The 23,138-nt window shown below is 54.7% G+C and overlaps 1 protein-coding gene across 3 annotated transcripts in view; it reads right to left on the minus strand.

Annotated features, from left to right (window-relative positions):
• The window catches only part of COL13A1 (collagen, type XIII, alpha 1), a 142,341-nt gene that overhangs the window by 26,606 nt on the left and 92,597 nt on the right, over window positions 1–23,138 (minus strand). For all 3 annotated transcript variants that reach the window (XM_012723486.1, XM_012723485.1, XM_012723483.1), the window contains 13 exons: window positions 22,227–22,334; window positions 19,878–19,904; window positions 19,089–19,124; window positions 9,555–9,599; window positions 9,250–9,282; window positions 8,510–8,536; window positions 6,952–7,005; window positions 5,518–5,604; window positions 4,060–4,113; window positions 3,514–3,558; window positions 3,088–3,153; window positions 1,947–1,970; window positions 407–469 (listed from right to left, as the gene is read on the minus strand). In XM_012723486.1, the coding sequence (XP_012578940.1) occupies window positions 407–469; window positions 1,947–1,970; window positions 3,088–3,153; window positions 3,514–3,558; window positions 4,060–4,113; window positions 5,518–5,604; window positions 6,952–7,005; window positions 8,510–8,536; window positions 9,250–9,282; window positions 9,555–9,599; window positions 19,089–19,124; window positions 19,878–19,904; window positions 22,227–22,334 (669 nt within the window). The remainder of the gene's footprint in view (window positions 1–406; window positions 470–1,946; window positions 1,971–3,087; window positions 3,154–3,513; window positions 3,559–4,059; window positions 4,114–5,517; window positions 5,605–6,951; window positions 7,006–8,509; window positions 8,537–9,249; window positions 9,283–9,554; window positions 9,600–19,088; window positions 19,125–19,877; window positions 19,905–22,226; window positions 22,335–23,138) is intronic.

Here is a 23,138-nt window from a genome sequence, read left to right on the forward strand (position 1 = left end):
CCTGCTGTGGGTCTGGCTAGATGAGGTCCCTGCTAGATGAGGTCCCTGCTATGGGTCTGGCTAGATGGGGTCCCTGCTGTGGGTCTGGCTAGATGGGGTCCCTACTGTGGGTCTGGCTAGATGGAGAGGCTCATCTAGACTTGGGGTCCACCACATCATCATAGCCTGTGAATTACAGGAGCCAAAGATAACAAGGGAAGAAGGCAGGGCTAAGGTGGCAGCGCTGTGATATGGGCAGTGTCTGCAGAGCCTTGGAGCACTGGGAGAAACTGGGAGCCCTGCCACCTGTCTGTTGTAGTATGAGGGTGGTGCTGAGATGAGAGGGTCACAGGGCGGGGGGTGTCTGGGGGTCCCATATATACAGAGCCCTGGTAGTTCTGCTTCTTCCTTTCAAGACAAGGGTTACCTTCTGGCCTGGGTTCCCTGGAGCTCCGGGTGGGCCGATTTGCCCAGGAAGACCAGGGGGCCCCTAAGAGAGGAAAGAAAAATGTGTGAAGGATCTTCCTGACCAAGGAGGAGTGACCTCTGGCCAGAGGGGTGTCTGTGGATATTGGCTTAGAGAGATCAGTCATTTTCAAACATTTTATCAGTGCAGGGGACTGGCCCACATGTAAAGCAGGGAAGCACAGAGTGTGTTTGGGTTCAAGTGAGTGGTAGGACCCCTGGGAGCATTCCCTACTGATGGCATCAAGGGACTCCTTCCTCTCCAAAAAGACGAGCCTGACCTCCCCTAAAAGTGACCTACAGATGTCTCTGGGAATCAACTCAAATGTTCATCAATAGCTGAAAGGCTGGTACAGCCACAATGGACTACTACTCAGCAGTGAAAAAGGAAGCCAATGACTGGCCCTCAGTAAATATTTGTAGTTAAAATGACTATCATCCTCCATGCCACACCATAAATGAAGCCTAAACTCATGAAATCAGACAGGGGCATGTGATTTCATTTCTATGAAATTCTAGAAAAGACCAATATAATCTATGGGGCCAGAAAGCAGATCAGCAGTGGCCTGGGGTAGGGGTAGGTGTGGGACAGACTCCTAAAGCACATGAAGGAACGTTTTGGGTAACTGGTGTGGTGGATACACAGGTATATACATTTGTCAAAACTCATCAAACTACACCCTTAAAATGTTATTGTATGCACATTATATCTCACAGTTAATTTAAAAAGAAAAAAAAAAACATTTCCAGGAAAGTGTTTCATTAAATAGCTATTTCAAATAATATATTTTAATGTCCACAAATGAAATTCATTGATTGCATAATCACATCATTAATACCATTTTCTGGGTGGGGCATCATCTGATTAGGGTTTGATTCTGCATTTGTGTCCTCCTAAATTATTTTGTGGCTCTTGGCAGTGAAAAATATTAAGTAGAATGAAATTCCAGTAATTAAGACTTTAAAGATCTTCCTCCTCTTCTCCACCTGGAAGCTAAACCTGGTGATAGTCATTTTAGCTACAAATATTTACCAAGGGCCAATCACTGGTAGGCAAATACATAAAATCCAGGTTTGAAATTCACTGGTTTCTAAGTACAGAGCATGAAGCTGATTTCTAGGAAAAGGGGAAATGAGAATGCTGCTGATTTTTTTAGGTTTCTGCACTTTATTAGATGAACGTTGAGAAAAGGAGAAACACGGAAACCCCCTCCCTTATGCCTGTTTCCTGGACAGCCCTGCTGTACATGGACACCACGAGGCGGGTACACAGCAAAAGTGGTGGCGAGCCCCTCCAGAAAACATCCGGGACCTACGGCACGGGCGGCCCTGTGAGGCCCTGCTCAGGCTGGCCTCGCCCTCTGCCCAGCACTGCGGCCTCCGTCCAGCCCAGGAGCCCAGTGCCTGCTCCCTGGAGGCCACCTCTCCAGTCCTTGCTTCCAGGCTGCCCCCCACAGCCCTCAGCCCAGGGCCCATGGAAAGCAGGAAGAAGGCTTCCTTACCATCAACGCCATCATTCGGATCTCCTGCAAAATCAACATCATGTAATCAAATGAAGAGCCATCAGAGGGGTCGCCCATGCAGCCTGGGAGCCCCCCACCTCGAAGGAGCACAGCAGAGGCCGACCCTCTTAGGTGGGCTCACGCCTCCCAGGCTCACTGTGCTACCTCTCCCACAGGTTCAGAATCACTGCACAGAGAACGCCCCACATCCTACCGAAGGCTGCCCCGAGACTGTCCTCAGGCCCTGGACACCCTAAAAGGGACCGCAGCCTTCCCCCCGCTTTTTCAAAGAGGGTGAGAAGCAACACCTCTAATTCTCTGTCCACTGACTAGGGACCCTCCCTTGCTCTGTGTCATTCCGAGGTTCTCATGTGCCCCACTTTAGACAAATGCTGTATCACAAAATTTAGACCCATGCAGAAAATAAAACAGAGTTGATCTCCTTGTCAGTGGTTTCACACAAGTATAAAGTGTCCTTTAAGGAGTGGTCCTCAACCTGGGGCGATTTTGCCCCCCAGGGGACACTTGCTGATGTTGGAGACAATTCTGTTGTCATAACTGGGGGTGGGGAGCTACTGGCTAGACACCAGGCCTGCTGCTCACCCTAGAGCCCCCAGGACAGCGTATCCCCATACCCCCACAGCAAGGATGAGGCAGCCCCAGATGTGGGAGTGCCCAGGAGCGAAGTCCTGCTCTTATGAGCTGGGGGGTGGAGACCCTATGAACTCGAAACGTGAGGAACTTGACACAAAGGGAGATGTTTTAAGAGGATACATTTACAGTGTGAAAGAGGAGTGTGAGCCCTGAAGGAAAGAAGCCCAGGAACCCTGGAGGGGCCAGCAGGGTGCCAGGGTGGCCCAGAGGGGACTGTCAGGTACCAGGGCAGGAAAGCAAGCCAGCTGGGGCCCCAGAGCAGGCTACCGGAGGTGAAATGAGAGGGCATTGCCTGGAGGCCGCATGGTGGGAGGCTAGTGGGAGAAAGCAAGAGAGCTACTCTCTGGAAGCTCTGTGCAGTGGCCGGCCCAGCCTCGGGGACACTAATGGGGTGTTGAAGCCCATCTGGGCCACCTGGGCCTTGGTGCTGAGCCCCGAGGCTCCGAGCACCTCCTCATCCACAGTCTCTGAGTTGACGCTCACATACCTGCGAGGATGTGATGTTGCCATTGTAATCTACCAGCTCTCCTTTCCCTGGCTCTCCCTTGGGGCCCTGCAAGACAAGGGAACTCTCAGCCCAGGGTGGACCAGGGGGAGCTGAGGACCGTGGGCAACTCCCGTGCCTGTGGCTGCACACACGTGGGTTCACACGCGTGGATTCAGAGCAGCAAGGTGGGCCTGCGGGGGCTCCCACGTATTCTCAGGGGCTGCCCGGTTCAAGAATAGAGAAGACACTGTGTGACAACTCTAGACAAGACACACCACATCCACCAGGACTGTGCTGTCACAGGAAGCTCCTCTTCCTGGGACCAGAATGCCCCCTCCCCAGGGAGATCCCAGGTCAGCTCGTTTCACACTGTGACCGCAGAGGGGTGAGACACGGTGCTGCCACCCAGGTGAGAGCTGCACATACCTTGGGGCCGGCTGGTCCCTGCTCTCCAGTTGCTCCAGGCTCCCCCTGTTGCATGACAAAACTGGCATTAAGTGAGGCTAAAACTAGGGACATGGAGATTGACTACCCAAGCCTGTGCTGGGGGCCAGAGAGGGGGCCACGGGCTCACCATAGTTCTCATTGGAGATCAAAGACAATTTTAAAAATCAAGGTAGAAAGTAAATATGAAGGGAAAGCAAGACCTTCCATGGAACTTACCTCCTGATGACCTGCAGCCCGCCAACCTGGAGGTCCAGGCCATCGCCCTCCCTCTGCCCATTGTATTTCCCGGCAGGGGCCATAGCCACGCTGACTGGACCTTTCAATGGGGACCCCCTGGAGAGAAGTGGGAGCCCCAGGCAACCTGGGTCACACTGCAGGCCAAGGGGCCGTCCCTGGGCAGCCTTTACATCACTGCCTCCTCAGAAGTTTCTCTAAAACCCAAGCCAGTTAGAAGGCAAGGAGCCAGGGCCTTAGACTCCCAAGCTGACCGTCATTCTGCGGCTCTTGGGTCTGGGGCCTCCATACCTTTTGTCCTTGCTGTCCTGGGGGACCAGCCTGGCCACAGAGACCAGCTTCTCCCTGGACAAGGAGAGAGATAGGAGGAGGGCGTGCAGGGTGGCTATGAGGGGCAAGCGATGATGCTGCCATTGCTGTGCTGGGTAGTAAGCCTCTTTGGCCGTCTCTTTCCCCGCGGGCTTCTGCTACTCACCCCTACCTGACCCCTCCTACTCTCTGTTGGGCCCAGCGCTGATCTCACCTCCTCCTGGAAGCCTCCCTGTCTACCCTCTTCTTTCTCTGAGTTCTGCCCCATGGCTGGTGTCCACTCCACGCTGTCTGGTCTTGGTGCCCAAGTCACACGTGCCTATTTCTGTAGCAGCCCCCAACTAAGGACAGTCATCAGCTCTGACCCTGAGGAGGTCATTTTGGAGCCCGGGACACTGGCGTGGGCACCCCTGAGGGACAAGAGGGGAGGAGGGGGCCCTGGGCTTGAGAAGAGGGGCTCCTGAGCCCCAGGACCTGAGGTGCAGGGGGAGGAGGCCTACTCCACACCTGTCCCTCACTCCACTCTCTGGCTGCACCTGGAGAGAGGCGGTGAGTTGGGGAGCCGTCTCCTGACTTTCCCCTCCTTTGTCCCAGAAAGCAGAGAAATAGTGACTAGGTGTTTGGGGATTTCTCAATCCCAAATCAAGAGCCAGGACGTGCCCTGTGGGGTGAGGAGGACATGCTCTAGCACGAGATGTCTGGGCAGGGCTGCCTTTGGCAAAGTTGGGGGGGGGGGGCTCATGCTAGGGAGGTTCTAGTCCCAGCAGTCATCCTGCCTGTCTCTGGGGGTTCCTTGTGGTTCCCTCCACTACATAGTCTCGATCTGGCCAGTAGATGCCAGACGTGTTGTCTGCGAGCTGTGAGCAGGCTGAGGGCAGTTTTTCTGTGCCGCCCTGACAGATAAGAGAATGATGAATGCATGCACTGCTTCACCATGTGGTACAGTTAGTCCTTCCCTTAAATGCTACCAAGGAGCCCCTTCACTTGCACCCCCGGAGGCATCTGCGTTGGCTAGCCCACACCCAGCACTGCAGTTTTCGTGCAGAGCAGCAGACTTGGGGAGGTCCCATTTGTAGCCCCAAGCGTGCCCTCACTGCAGCTCCCCGCTTCACTGTGAGCAGCGCGAGCTCACCACCCTGTGGCCTGTCTAGGGCCTGGACGAGCAGGTCTTCTGGTTGTCCTGAGCCCTGCAACCATCCTGCCCTGACTCTTACCTTTCAGCTACCTGCCCCTCAGGGAAACAGGCTCCTGGGTCATCAAACAAAGCTGCTACTTGGCAGCTCATTCCAAATGACCTTTCTAGAACTCACTGGAAAAACCATCTAGAACAGAAGACTTGATAAAGCAAAGGAGCCTTGATAAAGGCATAGGCACCCGAGGGTGGGCTGAGGATAAAAGCCACAGGCAACATCTCCCTTGAACATCCCAGCAAAGACTCACCTTCGGCCCTGGGGGCCCAGGGAGCCCTGGGGGCCCGGGCTCTCCTCTGCCTCCTCCAATGGAGTTGCCGGCATCGCCTTTTTCTCCCTGGGGGTGGAAGGTAGTGTCACCATCAGGGGTCTACCTAGCTCGGGAGGGAGGCGACTCTCCCTTCTCTTCTCTCACAGTTCAAAGTCTTGAGGGCAGCAGACCCCACAGTCTAGGCTGACTGTGGCAGGGACTGTGGCACAGGGTGGCTGGGGTCCAGAGTCCTTCAGAAGCCTGTCCAGCCTGATGCAGCCCTGGGACTGAGGAGGGACGACGCTACTGAAGGGGAACAGGGTTAGAGCTGAAACAAGAGATCCATCCACCCGGGACTGGAGCACTTTCTCAAAGCGTGTTCCATAGAACCCTCCTTCAGTGGGCTTGGGAATATGTGAAATGTGTCAAAAAAGGGCCCGGGGGGCCAAATGATGTTAAGAAATGTGGAGTGTGGCCCTCCCTGGTGGCGCAGCGGGTTAAAGCACAGCACTGAGAAGCTAAAGCCGCTTCCGCATGAGTTCGATTCCCGCCTGCCCCGGAGGTGACCACATGGCGCGGCAGACCTCTCCTGACCCGCCCGCTGCTCCCCTCAGCAGTGTACTTTGTTGATCTGCCTGTTCTGCTCCCCACTCTGTCTCTGGTGAAGCCTCTCACCAACTCTGTACTCTGGCCTGTATCCCAGTTCTGTATGCACAAATAAATAAATCTTAAAAAAACAAAACAAAACAAACTGAGTGAAACATCACTGTGCCTGCGTGCCTTCAGTGATGGATGCAGAGAGCTTCTGGCAGGCTGAGGTCTGGGTGACGCCCCCACCCAGCGGCTAGCCTGTTCTTCGAGGCAGCTCTCCCCAAACTTATGTGACCTCAAGGTGTTTTTGTCTTTGCTTTTTTTTTTTTTTTTTAAAGATTTATTCATACAGAATTGGCGTACAGACCAGAAATGCAGAGGGTGAGAGGATTCACCAGAGACAGAGTGGGGAGCAGAACAGGCAGATCGATGCAGTACACGGCTGAGGGGAGCAGCGGGCGGGTCAGGAGAGGTCTGCACCACCATGTGGTCACCTCTGGGCAGGTGGAAATCAAACTCATTCGAAAGTGGCTTAGGCTTCTTAGTGCTTTAACCCTCTGCGCCACCAGGGAGGGCCTGTCTTTGTTTTTTAATGAAGCACGTTTTTCATAGCCAGTTTAACGAGATCTGACCAGGTCACAACTACTGAAAATTCTTTGACTGTGAAGCCTCTTTTGGCCAGTCCAGTTCTTCCATGCATATTCTTTGACCCCCACCCTCAAACAGAATCTGGCCGTGTTCCCAGGGGCTGGGGCCGGTGTGGTTGTGAAGGGCCAGGAAGGTGGGTGGGAATGGACAGAAGCCTTTCCACAGGACCCGCCGTTCAGAGCCCGCAATACCTACCTTCTGCCCCAGGAGGCCGAGCAGTCCGGGGGGACCAGCGGCCCCCTTCTCACCCTGCAGGGAAAATGCAGACAGTTTGGGGTTAAGGTTTAGGCGCTGGCTGTCCAAGACATCTGTGAAGACAACAGTCCCACCGACAGAGTACGCTCTCTCTCTTTCTGCAACTTCCCCGTCCTCTGACCCCCCACTCAAAGCCCCGCAGAGACTCCTGAGACCATTTTTGTTGCTGCTCAGTGACTGGACGAGCTCTTGCTCAGCCAAGTCTCCTGTCCTCTGCTGTCCGTGCCTCAAAGATGTCCCTTTGCATTCACACAGGGGCCCATGGCAGGAGAGTCCCCCCACGAACACCCCACCAGGTCAGCACAACAGACTCCACTCTCCATGACTAAGGGGTTGTGGTTCTCTTATGGAATAATATAAGCCAAGGGTCCTGGGGTTGTGAGCTTTCCAGGAAGACAAAGGAGGTCACACCACCCCTTAGGAAGTCACCTCCTTGCCACCTGCCCTTGGATAGGAGCTGGATGACAAGTGGCCAGAGCTGAGAGAGGAAGGTGCAGAGGCCAGATAAGGGCCAGGTGAGGAGAGGGAAGCGAGGTCCTGCCTTGCCTGGGCTATGCCTGGAGGCACCTTAGCTAGGGCACCTCTATAACAGGCGTTAAAGGGAGAGGGGGCTTGTGGCCCTAGAGAGAATAGAGGGGAGGCCTTCTCTCTCCAGGCTCTCCTCCTGGGAAGCCAAGGCCTTCCCCAGGAAGGGTGTGCTCTGAAGCTTTGCCAGGCCTCCAGGACTTGCCCTTCCTGAGGACACAGGCGGCTCACCAGCCTTGAGGTGGTCCCCGGAGGGGTACTGTGAGGCTGGGATGAAGGGGGAACACATCAAAGACACGATATTCTAGCCCCGCTCCCTCTTTCCCATCAAATGTGGGGGCCCGGGCTTCCCTGCTGTTCCTGAGTTTCCCTTGGGGACAAGAAGAGAAAGGCATGGGAAGAGTGTCTGGGAGGGCTGGGTTGGCAGGTGTCCTGGGCCAGAATCTCCAGAATACTAGTCCCACGAGATGCCCTTCTTCAAGAAAGGATTGCCTGGTCAAAAAAGGTTTGGAAATGCTGCACAAGGTCTAGCCTTTCTAGAGCTTTCCAGGGTACATTTAGCATCGAAAGGCTCTGAGAAAGGCTGTAGTTAAAAAAAAAAAAAAAAAAAACAAAAACAAACCACAACTGTGTAACATTTAAAAACCTGTATTTCTCCAATGTATTTGAGGACAGACACCTTTTCATGTCACGCCTCTTACTGTCCTTGACGAGAGGGAACAAGAGCCCTAAACATACAGGGAACGACAGTCACTGCCCACAGGGGCCGGTGTGCGAGTTTTGGCCAGAGGTCCAGGCCAGGGTGGGGGCGTGGGGCTTGCAGTACATCCTGGCCCCAAGCCCCTTGGCGGGCCCTCTGCTCAGGCAGGCCCCCCAGCCCAGGCCAGCATCTGGGGATCAAGAGTAGGTTCTCCCACCTCCACCCCACACCTCATGCACCCTGCAGCCCAGAACATTTCCTCTATATCAGTACCTTGGCTCCTGGGGTCCCTGGCTCACCCTGTGTGGAAAAGAAGAAGACTCAGGTAAAGAAATAAGAGCTGGAGGTGGGGGTAAGGAGGAGAGAGGTGTGCGTGTATGGGGGTGGGGTGGGGCGGGGGTGGGTGGGTAGTGTGTGCAAACGTGCAAGGTGCTCTGGGGGAAGGTGAAGCCTCTGGCGAGTGGCATCCAGGCCTTTCCCTAGGCCTTCGGTCCCAGGCCAAATGAGGCCTCCTTAGCACTGAGCCTCAGCGGGTTCCTTATGTCACCCCTGGGTGAGGGGTGCAGGTGTGAGGGTCAGGGAGGTACCAGGAGGCAGAAGAGGAAAGAATGGTCATTTGCTTTGCCCGCTGAGAGCAGACCCAGATGTGAGCCACACCGAACATATGTGCTCCGGGGTGTTCCTATTGCCTGCCTGCCAGCCAGTTTAGGAGAGTTTAGGAGATTGACTCCTGCTCGTGTCTCTGGTGCTTTGCAATCATGTAGCTGCCGAAAGCGTTGGCCATTCTAATGCGTTGGTGAGTGCTGCCACTAAAGCAACCTGAGCTACTTACTTGCAAGGTAAACATCTGTTCCAGTTGTATGTGTGGCAGAAATACTGCTTTAAGAGAGGTGTCCCGTCCTGCCTGCTCCCTCCTTGGTCCTGCCAACACCCCACTGAGCCCCTGAAGCCCCAGCTCCCTCCTTTCTCCGTGTCCCTCATCCTGCCCCTCAAGGCAGCGGTGTTCCACTGACCTTCATCCCAGCCACAGCGATTCCAGGAGCCCCCTGGCAGAGAGAAGAAAGGCAGGGAGGCTTTTTGCAGCCAGGGGGTGCACAGAGGAAATGGCCAGACTCCCAGCCTCCCCTTGGCGAGATGTCACATGTTAGATGATGGACTGCTTCCTTCTGCTTGCCCTCACCCCTCCCCCTCCCCTGCCAGGGAAGGGGGTGCTGGGCTCTGCACAGTGGCACCTAGGAAGGGGCTCTGTGTGCACAGTTGTGCTCCCCCAGCTTCCCACCCACCTACTCAGCACCCCAATATGGTGGGAGGCAGGTACCTTCGCTCCGTGTTTGCCTGGCATTCCTGGCATGCCACGTTCTCCCTGAAGGAAGAGACAAGAGGAACAATGAGAAGAGAACCAAACTCAGGGCTTCGGTCTTGCTCTCAGAGCCTGGTTTGTGCAGATGTCAGCAGGAAGGTTTGACCCGGAAGTGTCCATGACGAACTGCAAGGACCGTGTTGTCACCAGCAGCAGGATGGCCACTTTGGCTATGTGAACTCAAGAGGATCCAAGCCACAGATGAGAGAAGAAAAGGGAATCCAGAAAGAGGCAGACCTGCGGGGCCTTAGTCCACAGAGTAGGGGTAGAGAGACCCCCGACCAGGCCTGGTTGACTGAAACTCCCCTTCTCCCCACCTTTTCAGGCAGTCTTGCCCCTTCTCTGTCATCTTGCAGAAACTCTAGTTCTTTTCTGCTCACCAAAGCTAGCGCTGCTTCTGATGTCTCCCCTCTAGTAGGGCCTCCAGGCCGGCACTGGGGAGCTTCTCAAGGCTGGGGTAACACGTTCCTTCAAAACTATCCAGCACTGGCTGCGGCAAAGGGCCCAGGCTCCTGGGTGGGGCATCCCACCCCGGACCCCTCCTGGGCTCATCACTCAGCGTCCCGACACCCGTACCTGTTTCGCTGAAGGCATTACCTGCATTCGTGGTTCTGTGTCTCCTGCCATTTCCTCAGATAAGTGCCTGGCCAAATACCGTCTCTCTGAGAATTGTAGCTGTGGCCTATAACCCAGTGTTTATGTGTGTGTGTGTTGGGGGGGGGGCGGTAAAGGGTGGAGACTGGGGGAACTGTGCATTGCAGTCTGGACGCACAGATTCAGGTTTGCCTAAGAGGGTTTCACCTCCATTGACTGTCAAATTTCTGAATTCTGCCCAAAGTCCAACATTTTTAGCTCCAAAATGCAGGAGCCCTTCCTCACTCTGACTCACCAAGGCCCCTGAACAATAGGGAGAAGTGCTGGAGATGAACTCAGAAGTACCCCGGTAAACAAAACTGGTGCCCCAGGTCTGTCCCAGTCACCAAATTTGGGGAACCCCCATTGCGGGGCAGAGCAGAGGAGGGAAGGGCCGTTCACTGCGTTTGCAGTGGTGTGTCTGGCACAGGATAGCCACCCCTCCTCATTCAATCTCCAAGTATCCCCTCCAATGTGGGAGTTTCACAGGGTTTCAAACTGTGGCTCAGAGAGGCCAGATATAATTGCCAAGAGCATGCAGAGCAGGAATGTGAACCCAGGCTTTTGTCTGCCAGAGCCTAGGTGCCTGTTGTTTAGGCCAACATCAGTATCAGATGGACTGATGTTCCATTTGCTCCCATTAAGCCTCTCTGAAGGTTGACGCTACCCCCCAGGGTTGGGTTCCAAGGGCATTAAAGGGTTGGTGTGTAAGGGCAGTTCCTCTAGGGACCCAGTCTTCAACCACAGGCCCCAGGGAGAACTGGGCCAGCCGCGCCTGAGAGCGCAGGTCTGCTGTGCAGCCAGCAGAGGGCGCCATGAGACCTCGCCTGAAGTCAGCAACTGTGGCCACAAAAGTCTCAAAGCCCCATCCTCGGGAGAGCTCCTTGGGGCTTCTGTTCCTCGTTCTTCTGGAACAGGGCCTTCTGCTAACATCCCGAACAGGCTGGCCAGTTGACTCAGCCTTAAGGACACTAGTTTCCGGGGCGGTCACCAGCGAGAGCCCCTTGGGTTGGGAGCAAAAGTGGAAGTCCCGCTCTGGAGTCCCTGACTGTCAGTCTTCTTCCCCTCAGCTTTACTCCAGTGCCCCTGACCTCCTCTGCCTACCTCCATTTTGGGGAATCAGGCTGGGCGTCAAGAGAGGCTGTGTGGTCCCAGATAAGTCACTTTCCCTGTCCGGTTTCAGGATCCTGGTCTGCAAAGTGAGGTTAGGCCAGGTATGTCCTAATCACCGGTGCGCTCCTTGTCAGGCGCTCAAGAGGGAGAGGCTGAGGCTGGAGGGGTGTCCCTGGCTCTGTGGGCCGTTCTAGAACAAAAGTGCCACTGGGAAAGGAGCGTTTCCTCTATGTACAAATGCTGCTCTAGGAAGTGTCCCAGCTTTCCCCTCCTTCCCCTGCAGCTGGGGTGCTCAGCAGGGGAGGGGCACAGAGACTGCTTCACCTCAGTCTTGGCACTTCTGTCTCCAGTTGCCACATGAGTGAGCGCAAAGGGAAACCCAGAGAGAGAGGCTTTTGGGCTGATGGGCCTGCCTTCTGCCCAAGTCGGTTTATATGTAAAGACACAGAAGCCCTGCTCTCAAGGGTCATCCGGGCCCTCACAGCCTCCTCAGGAGACAGCCCTTCTCATTAGGGAGGCTGACCTTCGCCCTTGCCTCCCCTCTGGGTCAAGTCTCTTAGTTCTGCAAATGACTCAGGCTTCCTTAATCCCATCTCTGAGCCTCCTTTACGCCCACCCCTTGGCTGGGCAGGAAGCAGGGAGCCCCTGACTGACCCCACCCTGCAGGCTCATTCCACTCTCATTAGTCTCTTTCTCGAGGGCTTGTCTCAAAGGCCCCTGCTGACCTCTGCACCAGGGACTGGTCTTCCATCAGAGAGCCTTGATCTCCCGCATGGTGGGTAAAGAGGAAGAGGAGCAAGAGTCATTATCAAGGACTCTGGGGTGGCTGTCGGCAAGGGGAGAGAGTGTGTTTGTGAGTGAGTATGTTGCATGCGTGAGTGTATGTGCCAGCCTGTGTGCATACATGATTACATGTGTGCGCGCATGTGCTTGTCTGTGCACACACATGGCTGCACATACAAGTGTATGCGCTTGTCTGTGTACATACAAGGCCGCACATGTGAGTTTATGTGCGTGTCTGTGCACCCCTATGACTGTATGTGAGTGTATGTGCTTGTCTGTGTGCACACGTGAGTGCGTGTGTGAGTGTATGTGTGTACATACGTGACTGCATGTGTGAGTGCATGTGCATGTCTCTCTGTGCATATATAGCTGCATGTGTGAGTGCATGTGCTCTGTGTGTGCATATGTGGGTGCCTGTGAGTGTGTCTCTGTGCATGTGGGTGTATGTGTGTGTGTGCTTTTGGTGGCTGTTGCTAGAGGACAAGGCGTACTGCTAGTTTTTCCTAGTGGGGAAGCTTTGCAAGAGAACATCTTGGGGCTCCTCCTCCCCCATCTCCCTCCTAAAAGTGTTCCTATTTACAGGCGAGAAAATAATGATAATGATGCACAGCTCTATACCAGAGACATTATGTGGAGGTGGAGTGGGGAATGGGATCAAAAACAGTGGGGGGAGGGAAATGCACTGGACTATGGTGATGGCTCAGGGTGATCTGGTGATGGGAAGCCCACGGGGATTGCAATTGAGATGGAAAAATGCACAGAAATATGTAAAAATAAACTATTATATAAAAAACAAATCTTAAAAAAAATGTGTTCCTATTTAACAGGCTTAACTTTGGATTTGTGCTGAATTTTTAAACTTACGAACTCACTGCTGTCCTCTGCCTGGACAGCACAGAACTCACAGTCTGTTCCAGCACAAGGGACCAGCTTATTCTCTTGACCTCTGCCTTCTCTTGTCCTCTCAGAGGGGGTGCCCAAAGGCTCCCCCACTGGGGTCTCAGCCATCGGATCTGGGTCATCTTGCAGCTGGGACAGTGGCCCAGGTGCAAAGAGTATGGAAGCAGGCGGGAGCCGCCCAGAGTGGGCTGGCCCACCATCCTGGTGGTGGAAGACCATTCCTGACAGCAGGCCTGGCAGGGGTGGATTCCAGTCCTTGTGGCCGAGGAGGCTCTGGTCAGCACGGGTGGACGAGACTGGCCACCCGAATGGGCCCGCAGGCCGGCCCGGGGCTGACTCCCCACACACTGGCTTTCCGGCCAGGTCTTGCCTGTCAGCACGGCATCAATAGGGTCTCTATTCTGGCCCTGCTTCCAGGTGGGAAGACCCATCCTTTACTGAGATGACAGGACGGAGCCAGGCTCCTCGGAACACAAACCAGCCGTGCTCCTGTCCTGTGGGGGTGGCCTCTTAATTGGTGATTTACTATTTGTTGATCAAGTGAGGCAGGGTCTTGGCAAGAAGACACAGCTGGGAGGGAGGTGGGGGGCTTCAAGGTCAGCTCCCCAGCCAAGCAAAGGTCGGTTGGAGAAGCAGGAGGGGAGATGAATGGGCCTCCCGAACCTTCCACTACAGCCAGGCTCTGTGGGGAGGGCCTGGCTGCAGGCAGCTCCACACACAGAGTCTTTGTTCTCTGCAGGGGAGGAGGAAGGCCCGGCTTGAGTGTGTAGGGAGTGGAGGGTTGGGGAGGGGGCCAGCCGGGAGCTCGGGCCCAGGTCTGAACCAGGGGCCCTTCCTTGGCCTTGGAGAAGCTGGGTGAGGATGGCTAACATCTTTCTCTCTTAAAGAGTTCACTGGGCTGTTTCCGGGAAAACAGTCCTAGCCAGCTCCAGACAAGAGAAAACTGGAGCCTCGGAAATGCCAGGTCATCTGGTAATTAGGACAGGCAGGAAGTGATCTGGGGAATTACCGGGGTCAGGCACCCCATTGAAGGCCAGGGCTTTGGAAGGGCGGCTGGCTTGTAATCTCGATTTGAGATCGGTTGATTTTGTAGTTAGTTCCAAAAAGAAAAGTCAGCTCTAATTAATCTGTGGAGTGCAGGGAATTGGGGCCCACACAGCACAAGCTGTGGGCTGCAGACTGGCAAGGTTACAATCCCCTCGGCCCCCTAAAGCCTCAGATCTGGACCTATGTCTCAGGTCCCCGATCTGTAAATGGTCTGGAGTTCTCCACAGGGATCTCATGGCTCTGAAAAAGAATGCTGACCTCCGACCCCTGCAGCCTCCTGCACCTAAGGCTTCCCTGTGCCCTGTGAGTAGCATAGGGATGTTCTCATTCTGGGAGACAAAAAGCTGCAGGGAGCTCTCAGGAGCTACGGTGAAGGGCAGGGACAAGCTACCTTCTCCTGGCTTTGTGAGAAGCCCAGGGACTATCCCAGCTCCTGGGGCAACAATGCTGATGACAAAGCACCCCACTTCCTTTTATCTTCAACTGTGACCCACCAGAAACCCCAGATACTCCAGGTGCTGTTCCCTGGAGCCTGGGAGGCACAGAGAAAGCCCTGAACCACCTTTATTTCACAATAAAGAAAACAACTCAAACCCCAACTCCTTTGTTGCTATAGGGCAGGAGAGGGAAAGGGCTACTGGACATTTGGGGGCTGCCCGGTACTGACAGGACCCAAGAGGTCGTTAGTCATTCAGAGCAAGGCTTTGGGATCAGACAGACCCGGCTTCACTAGCTGTGAATCTTTGGGGATTCACCTCTGTGACCCTCTCTTCATCTATAATTCGGGGATAAGAATAAAGCGTACCTCACAGAGTTGTTGTAAGGATTCAATGAGACGAGGCAGGCAAAGTGCCCTCTCCACAGCCTGGCAGGCTGAAGGGGCCCAGTAAGACAGTGTGATCATAGCAGCTATCATTCCACAGCAGGTGTCCACCAGGGTCGCCTTCCTTGCGGCCCCCAGGGAGGCGGGACTGCAGTGATAAACAGCTGGAGCATGATGCTCATCCTACCGCCTCTGGTCTGGAAAGGCCCCACCTGCAGCTTGTAGGGGACAGTGGTCCCGCATGCGAGCCCCGAAGCTTAGCACCCAGACCGCCACGTGCGTCACACAGTACCCCACTGCCCAGCGAGCGGACCAGCTCCCTTGAACTTAGAGATAAGCTCTCACCAGCTTTTGGGATCCACACACAGCCTGAAAATATTTGTCAATTCTCTTGAAAGAGAGCCAGGGTTGTAATGTTTTAAACATACTTTGTGTCTCGCAACATATTTAAAGTAGATTGGCGTCATAAATTTGGATCAAATAGGTACCACATGGACCACAACTGTACTTGCAGTGTCTAAGCAGTTGCGCAGGCCCCGAGCAGGGCTGGAGGCAGCGAGGAACTGCTGGCTGCTCTGGGCTTTGATCTCAAGGGGCTGTGGAAGCGCCTGCCCTGCTGCCCTGGATGGCCTTTGAGAGGATGCCAGGCGGCCCCAGCTGACAGGGGGATGGAACTAATCACGAGCAAACCCCACTGGCGGGGACGTGTCTTTGCTGAGTTACATTCCACCCTGCTGAAGGGGGGCCCCCCACGCGTGTGCATCAAGGGGTCCGGACAGAGAAGTAAAGCACACACGAAGGGCCCGTCCATTCCCCAAGGTCCGCTCATACCCTGGACATAGGCGCCTCATCTCTGCTCCGTGTTCCCACTGCCCCCCTCTCCCGGGGGTGTAGAGCAGGGCCAACCCATCTCCCCAGCATCTGTGATCAAGCGGCCCTTGAATTTAGCACCTTTAACCAGGCAGACAGCAGAGTGGGGAGGAAAGAGGAAAGAGAGATGGACAAAAGAAGACAGCTTAAGGGGTAACCCGTCCAGCCCGGAGAAACCGCAGGCGGGGGTGGTTTAAGCTAACTGGGGGTGGGTGCCCAGTTAGCTTGGCTTGGGGTGAGACCTCCTGAGCGGCCTCGACTCCTGCACTGGGGTGGCGGGGAGACAAAGCAGCTGTTGCGCCTGGACTCAGGAGACCTAGTTCCTGTTCTACTAGCATGACTTCGCTAGCTGTGTGGCCTTGGGCGAGGTGTTAACCTCTCTGAGCTTACCTGCACAGCGGCCGATTTGAGCTGTTACCCCAGGGCCCTGGTAGGAACCCAGTGAAATGGGAATGAATCCAATTTGGCTAAGCTGGGGGCACCAGTCTGTATCTCAGAGCTCTGATGGGAAGCAGAGTTCCGTGTGGCGGTCCCAGGGGTCAGGGTGCCCCCTGCCCCAGTGGGTCTAGGTACTGAGACAGGCACCTGTAGCCTCCTGAGAGCCGCTTAACCTTAAGGAGTGACCCCCAGACCTTGGTAGGTGACCTTTGCTCCCCAGTGCCTGCCCCCTGGCCTCTATCGGGCGAAGAGACTGTGGCAGAACAGGGTCCAGCAGAGTGAGAATACCTGCAGGCAGGTTGGCTTTGTGGGTGGGGGCTCCGGAAACACCCACTGAAAAGATTTAATGAGAGAGGCAGTGAGGGGGAGGGAGCAAGCAGCCCCTCCAGATTCCATGAGGAAAGGCCTGAAAGGCCTTTGTGGTGGGACACGGGGCGGGGGGGCAGGGGTTGGGGGGGCTGTCTGATGGAGAAAGAAAGGGTGGGAAGCAAGTGGGTATTGAAGGAAAGGCTTCTGCTTCCTCCTGAGCTCTGGCGTGTGGTGCTGCTAACCAGCCCTGCAGGTGGATAAGGAAAGACCCACACGTCTCAGAGGTCAAGACGCCTCCCAAAGCAGACCTGCACCCACGTCCACTCTGTCCCAGGAGGCTGCTGCTGCCTGAGCTGGAAGCAGCCTTCCATCTGCAGTAGAAGCTTCTCAGCACATCCTGACCCATAGTTACCCAGCTTCTACCTGAGAACCTCTCGTGATGGCCCTGTGACGGCCTCGCCAAGGCCCCAGTGATCGAAGAAGCTTGCTCTTAGCTGCCCCTGCTCCTTCTGTAGTTTCACTCACAAGCAATGGAGTCATGCAGAAATGCACCCGCCCCACCCCCACCCCAGGGCTAGAATCTTCCCCAGCAGCTCTGAGCTGCTCAGGTCAGCAGGACCATGCTGGCGCCTTCATGCAGGATCACTGCAGCCAGGGTTGAATGAGCCCCCACAATCTAAGCCCAGGATTGCCACCCTCATAGGACCAAGCCTGTCCATCCGTGGGACGCCCTGGCCCTGTGCTGAGGCCTCACCATCCTCGGGACACAGACCTCCAAGCTGCCTTCCGATGAACCTGGCATTCCAGGTGGTAGGACAAAGCGGATGGCCACCAGGCACTGACCAGGCTCGAGGGAGCCACTACCACCCTGAAGCCCCTTCAAGCCTGAGCGAGCTGGCCTGGCTCCTAATGAGGAAACCGACCCTGCCCGGCAGCAGGAGGCAGTAAATTTTGTGAGGCTGCGTGAGTGGATGGAGGCAACCACCAGGCTATAATTTCCACTTCCTGACACCACACAAACTGCTCAGTTTATGCAGAACTAATTAAAGATCTCTCAGGCCTCACCGTCTCACCACCAAGCGCCCATGAAACAGCGCAGTGATGGGAGCTGCCGGATTACAGAGCCGGAGGAATGTGCTTCTCTCTCTCTGGACTGAGGCTTCCCTTTCCTTCCTGATGCTTTTCTTCTGGAAAGTTCCAGAGGCTCCCCTGTGGGGGGGTCTCGAGGGTGGGGTGGGTCCCTTGCAGCAGGTAGCATCAAGAGGACCAAGTCTGCACTGGATTCCTACTTAGAAATCCTGAGACTTTGGACAAGTCTCAGTTTTTACTTGGTTAAGTAGAAGGAAAGACTCGGTCTCATGAGCCACGTCAAGATGAGAAGGAATGCAGATGGCCTGATACACAGGACGCCTGGCACATAGAAGGTGTTCAGTAAGCAGTGCCTACTATTCAAATTATTTTTATGACAGTTCATGCAGTGACCACTCTGCCCTCTGCTCAGATTGTTTCCCTGTCTAAAATGCCACTTTCTTTTAAATTTGCTGGCTGCAGGACAACAGTGGTGGGTGAAAAATGGCCTCAACAGCTCTGCTACAAGGAGGGTGGCAGGTTGGGGCCAGGAGAGGAGGGATGATGGTCAGGAAGAGGAGGGGAGGCCGAGTGTCGTCCTCCCAGGACTTGGCTTTGACTAACTGGATATCCGAAAGCGGGGTGCAGGTGGACACCTTAGAAAAGCCCTGTGCACTGGACCTTGCCCATTCTAAACATGGCCCTGGGCCTCCCTGGCTGCAAGGAAATCTGGCTGGCTGAGAATGAGGGGCCAGGTGGAGGCAGCCAGCCCCCTGCCAGTGGCAAACCCCAGACGCGAGGATGACGCCATCTTGGTCCCTCCTGTCTTTCCATTCATCATCTAATACTACAGCTCTGGGTGGTGGGGGTGGGGTAGCCGAGCCGCCCACTGGCCAGTACATGGTATTGTGAGAAATAAGACATTGTTTCAGCTGGAAAGTTTAGGATGATTTGTTACACAGCAATAGGGAACTGACACACCTACCCACTGGCCAAGCTAGAGCTGTCTCTACTGGAAGGCTTCCCACGTGCCCCTACCAGGCAGCGGCCTGCCTACCCACTCCCGCGTGTCCACATTCTGCTCTGTGATGGAAACAGATGGGTCTGCCTCACCCAGGCCAGTTGTGCAGGGATTCTTCTCTCTCTCTCTGGCCTGTGAGGGGCCAGAGAGCAGAGTTAGCACCCTACTCCTCCCCTTCTACCCCCCTTCCCATCCTTGGCCTGGAGCTCTGTCCAGAGTGGGGTCCAGGAATCCAGGCCCCTGGGGGCAGTGAGACCCTACAGACACGGTCACTCAGGAGGGTGAAGGACACCCTCCTTGGGCCTCATTTGCACAAGTTCCTGGCCCCCTGAGTCTCCATGTTCTGAACACAGACCCTTGTTCAGGTAGCCACAAGCATTTCCGGCTCTTGGAGGGGTAGTGTATTAGGGCGTGTGTGCAACTGAGCCCTGCACGGCGGGAAGACCCACTGGGTTACTGCTGGGGAACCCACCCCTCTCATTTTTACCTTTCGGCCATGGTAGCCCTGGATTCCTGGGTCTCCCTGGAGGAATAAAGAGAGGACCATGAGAAGGGCTTTCCCAGTGTCAAGCTTTGGCTCATTCATTCTCTCACATTACCATCCCTCCTCCTCCAGACTCCCCTGACCGCTCCACCCGGCCATCCCTGGAACAACAGCAGAGTCTGTGCCTTGTTTCAGAACAAGTCCTTGCCTTGCAGAGACAGAGGGCTGGTGGGACGGGTCAGCTGGGCCAAGACCCAGGAGACCTGAGCTTCATGACCCTCTGTCAACCTGGACAAGTATTTGCTCCAGGGCTCTTAGTTTCCACATCATAAAATGGTTGGGCAGGATCAGTGTTTTGCAGCTTCTCATTTCCAGAGCTCCAGGGCCCCCAACTTCAAAGGGAGAATCTGTTTGACGCCATGGCTTTGTGGTAAGGTTTCCCAAGAGGTCCCCAAAGGCCCCTCCAGCCCTGAGACCTTATGAGACACTATTTTATTGAGATGTTGTGACAGTTCTGGGGATCAACCTTGAGTTTCCAACTAGATGATGAACTCCTTGGAGGCTGGGACCATAACTCCCATGCCAGAAAGCACACTTGCTTAGCCCCCGGCATGCAAAGGTGCAATCTTTTGTGGACAATTCCTAAAGAGGACTGGAGTCTAGAAGTGAGCCAAGTGTGGGTCATCTCTGGGCTCTTCTCAGGAATCTGTGCTGCTGACTCCTTTCCTTCCTACAGGGAAATCTCACCCCCCCCCCACTCCTACTCAGTGCATCACCCCAAAAGTCCCTCACCTTTGATCCAGGAGGCCCAGGCAAACCCTGTGGAAATAAGCAAGAGGTGAGTGGAGATGATTGAGGTTCATCATATTTATAGTAGAGGCTGGCACACAGGGAGAAATCCCCCCCAAACCTGTAATGAGTTCTAGGTACACTACTGAACAGGACAAGGGGGTCCCGGAAGGGTATCTAAAGCCTGCTGAGGGCACGTGGGGACAGTGGGCTCATGTCTCTCTTTGGAGCCATGTAGGCATCCTGGGCATCTCTGTTGTGCTTGCCCACTGGAAAATAAGTCAGTGGCATCATGTTAAATTGACAGTGTGGTTTGGCTCAGATCCCAGGGCTCCCACCTCCCAGCTGGGACCCCTCCCTGGAGAACTGACCTTGCCCAGCACAACCTTGGTTTTGCCTTTGGCTCCGCCAGCTGCGGGAGAGACCTCTGTCTCCTTCTGCCTGGGCTGGGTGGGGTGGGGGTGACCATGGCAGTTAGATTTGGGGAACTGGTGTGGGCCCCAGGCCTGTGGGAGCCCAAGAGGGTGGGGTGAGGGAAGAAGGGAAGGCCGGCTCCATCGTGGTCGTGGGTGTAGGTCTGGATGGCAAACAAGGGCTGGAGGAAACCAAAATGCCCAAGCCTGGTCGGTTTCAATTGGTTTAAAGAGCACGCTTTCTGGTTTTTTCCTTTATAAACAGCCTAACAAAGAAAACCACCTGGCTGGGGTTCAGTGGGTGGGAGCCCAGTCCATTTGGGAGAGGGCAGTCAGTGAGGAAGAAAAGTTTGAGCTCTTTTTTGGGATTTCGCTGCTTGGTTTGGTTCAAGTCCCTAATTTCCACTTTTTTTCTGGTTTCTTGCTTCCCCATCTAGAAATGCATGGAAGTGAGACTAATCTCCCTCCCTGAGACCTTGAGGTGAAATCAAAGACATATTTCAAATCTCTTGTTGGACAGGGGAGTGGCCCCCAAAAAAGTCTGAGTTTGCACTGCTGTGCTGCCTTCTGACTGAGTGGGGTGCTCTGGTCCATCCCAACTGTGACCAGCATGGGGGAACCCTACACCTGTACTGGCAGATGGACAGCCAAAGGGCCCAGACATGACATGAAGCCCAGAGCCCTGGAAGGTGTGTTCATCAAGGGCTATTTGGAGGGACATCCCAGACCTAGCAACTGAACCTGTGGGAACCTATTCTAGGGAAAGAGTTAGAGATGCGTGCAAACATTTCTGTTCAGTGATTTATATCACCAGCGGGAACTCATTAACTGCCTAATAGATAGGCCTGCAGCCCTAGTGTCTGTATCACAGGAGACTCCTGATGAAGGAAAGGGCATGGTTTATGGCATGAAAGCAAAACCTAACAGGATACAAACTATTACATCACTCAGAACATCACCAGCCTGGAAAATGTTTTATGCACAAATTTGTCTAAGTAGAAAAACGGAAGGGTTGACCAAAAATGTTAATAATGGTAAACTCTAGAGATGGGAATACAGGCAATTTAAAACGTTTTCTTTGTCTATGTTCCAGATTTCTCACAATAAATATATGGCACTTTTGTCATAAGGGCGAATTTTTTTTTAAAGCCACATGGAAAAGAATATTAGACAACCTTTTATCCTTCACCTCTATTTCTGCAATAACGGCCAACGTTAGCTTGACTCTGCTGGAGAAGCCATTCTCTCTAAAGAAGAACGGGGGCTGCTGAGTGATTCTGCTGGCCTTTTGTACACTGCATTGGGCTGAGAGTCAGGTCTCGAGGTCTCGGCCAGGACTTGAGAATGGGTGAGCTAGAAGCCACTGGGTTTCATTTGCAACCGGTGTGCCCTTGCCTGGACGGATGCCTGCTGGTCTCCTGGGCCGCTCAGCAGTGGCCCCTGCCAGGCCTCAGATGGGACGTAGGGTCCCTTCAGCAGACTAGGCATTGGGGAGGTTTGAGGAGCGCGGGGTCTGTCAGCATGCTGGGTAGTCAGACATCCCCCTTCTGACTCCTTCAGAATCCTCGCCCCCCAGCTCAGGGTTTCTTAAGCCCCAGGGCACAGCCATCAGAGGGGGTCCCAGGAGCTTTCTCTTCATGCTTTTCTCTGCTGAGCCTGGGAGAGGGACAACCTGGTCATGATTGTCTCCCTGGTAGGCTATGACTGGAGTTGAGGACCTGGCCTAGAAGTGAGATTTCAAAACCAGAGCATAACTGGTGAGGGTTAGGCGGTGGGCAGCTCCTCAGCAGGTATATCCCACCTCCAGTGACCTTGCCACATGTTTCTGCTGCTCACTGGGGCCCAGATTCCCGTTGGTTCTAGAAGGCCCTATGCGACAGAGAATTCCTGGGACAAATCTTGAAGCAGGAAATGGTAGCAAGAGGAAGGGGCTACTTACGGGGGGCCCTATGGGCCCTGGCAATCCTGGGTGTCCCAGAGGTCCACTGGGTCCAGGGGGGCCTGGTGGCCCTGGTGGGCCTTGGATGCCGGCCTGGCCCTGTTCACCCTGAGGTCCATGGAAACAAGTGTTAGACAGAGTCCCCAGGGCCCTGGCTCAGTTCCCGCCCCAGCGCCATGCACCCGGTGAAGGCCCCGCTGTGGGCTCTGGTGGGGGGTGGCAGTGGCGTGATGTGTGATGCTGTGGTGACTACATGCAGGGACTGGAGGCAGCCAGGAGATGGCCAAGATGTTAGGGCCCCAAGAGAAGGGGCTTTCGGAGAGGACTCACTGAGAGAACAACTGGTCCTGACAGAGTGTGTGTGTGTGTGTGTGTGTGTGTGTGTGTGTGTGTGTGTGTGTGTGTGTGTGTGTGTGTGTGTGTGTGTGTGTGTGTGTGTGTGGCAGAGGTGTGAGTGAGTCACCTCAGCCGGACTGGAGCCTGCTCCTAGACCACAGAGGACCAGAGTTCAGCCTCTGGCCCACCCTCTGTGCGCTAGTCCCAAAGACTCTTGTTCATTGGGAACCATCGTTCCTCATTTCCTGCTACAGATTTTTGCAGTCTGTTGATCTGGCTCGAGGATCAAATGAGATCTTTGGGTCAGAGGCCACAGAAGCTTGTTTGGAGCACTAGACAATTGGGTAAGACATTTTATATCAACAATTTGGATTGGTGTCTTCTGATAAAAAAAAAGATAGCCCCGGCAGAGCTAACCCACATTTGGGGCATCATTGAAGCCAAGGAGCTCTGATTCAGGCTGGGTGTAAGTCCTCTGGGTGCCGTGGTCCCCAGCCCGCATCCTTTCCACAGCAGCCTGCTTCTGTCACTCAAGTGGGCAGTGCCTGGCCTCAGAGGACAGCATAGTGTGCAGTC

This window comes from Condylura cristata, unplaced genomic scaffold, assembly GCF_000260355.1.
Source record: "Condylura cristata isolate star-nosed mole 26May11 unplaced genomic scaffold, ConCri1.0 scaffold00011, whole genome shotgun sequence".
Classification (NCBI taxonomy): Eukaryota; Metazoa; Chordata; class Mammalia; order Eulipotyphla; family Talpidae; genus Condylura; species Condylura cristata.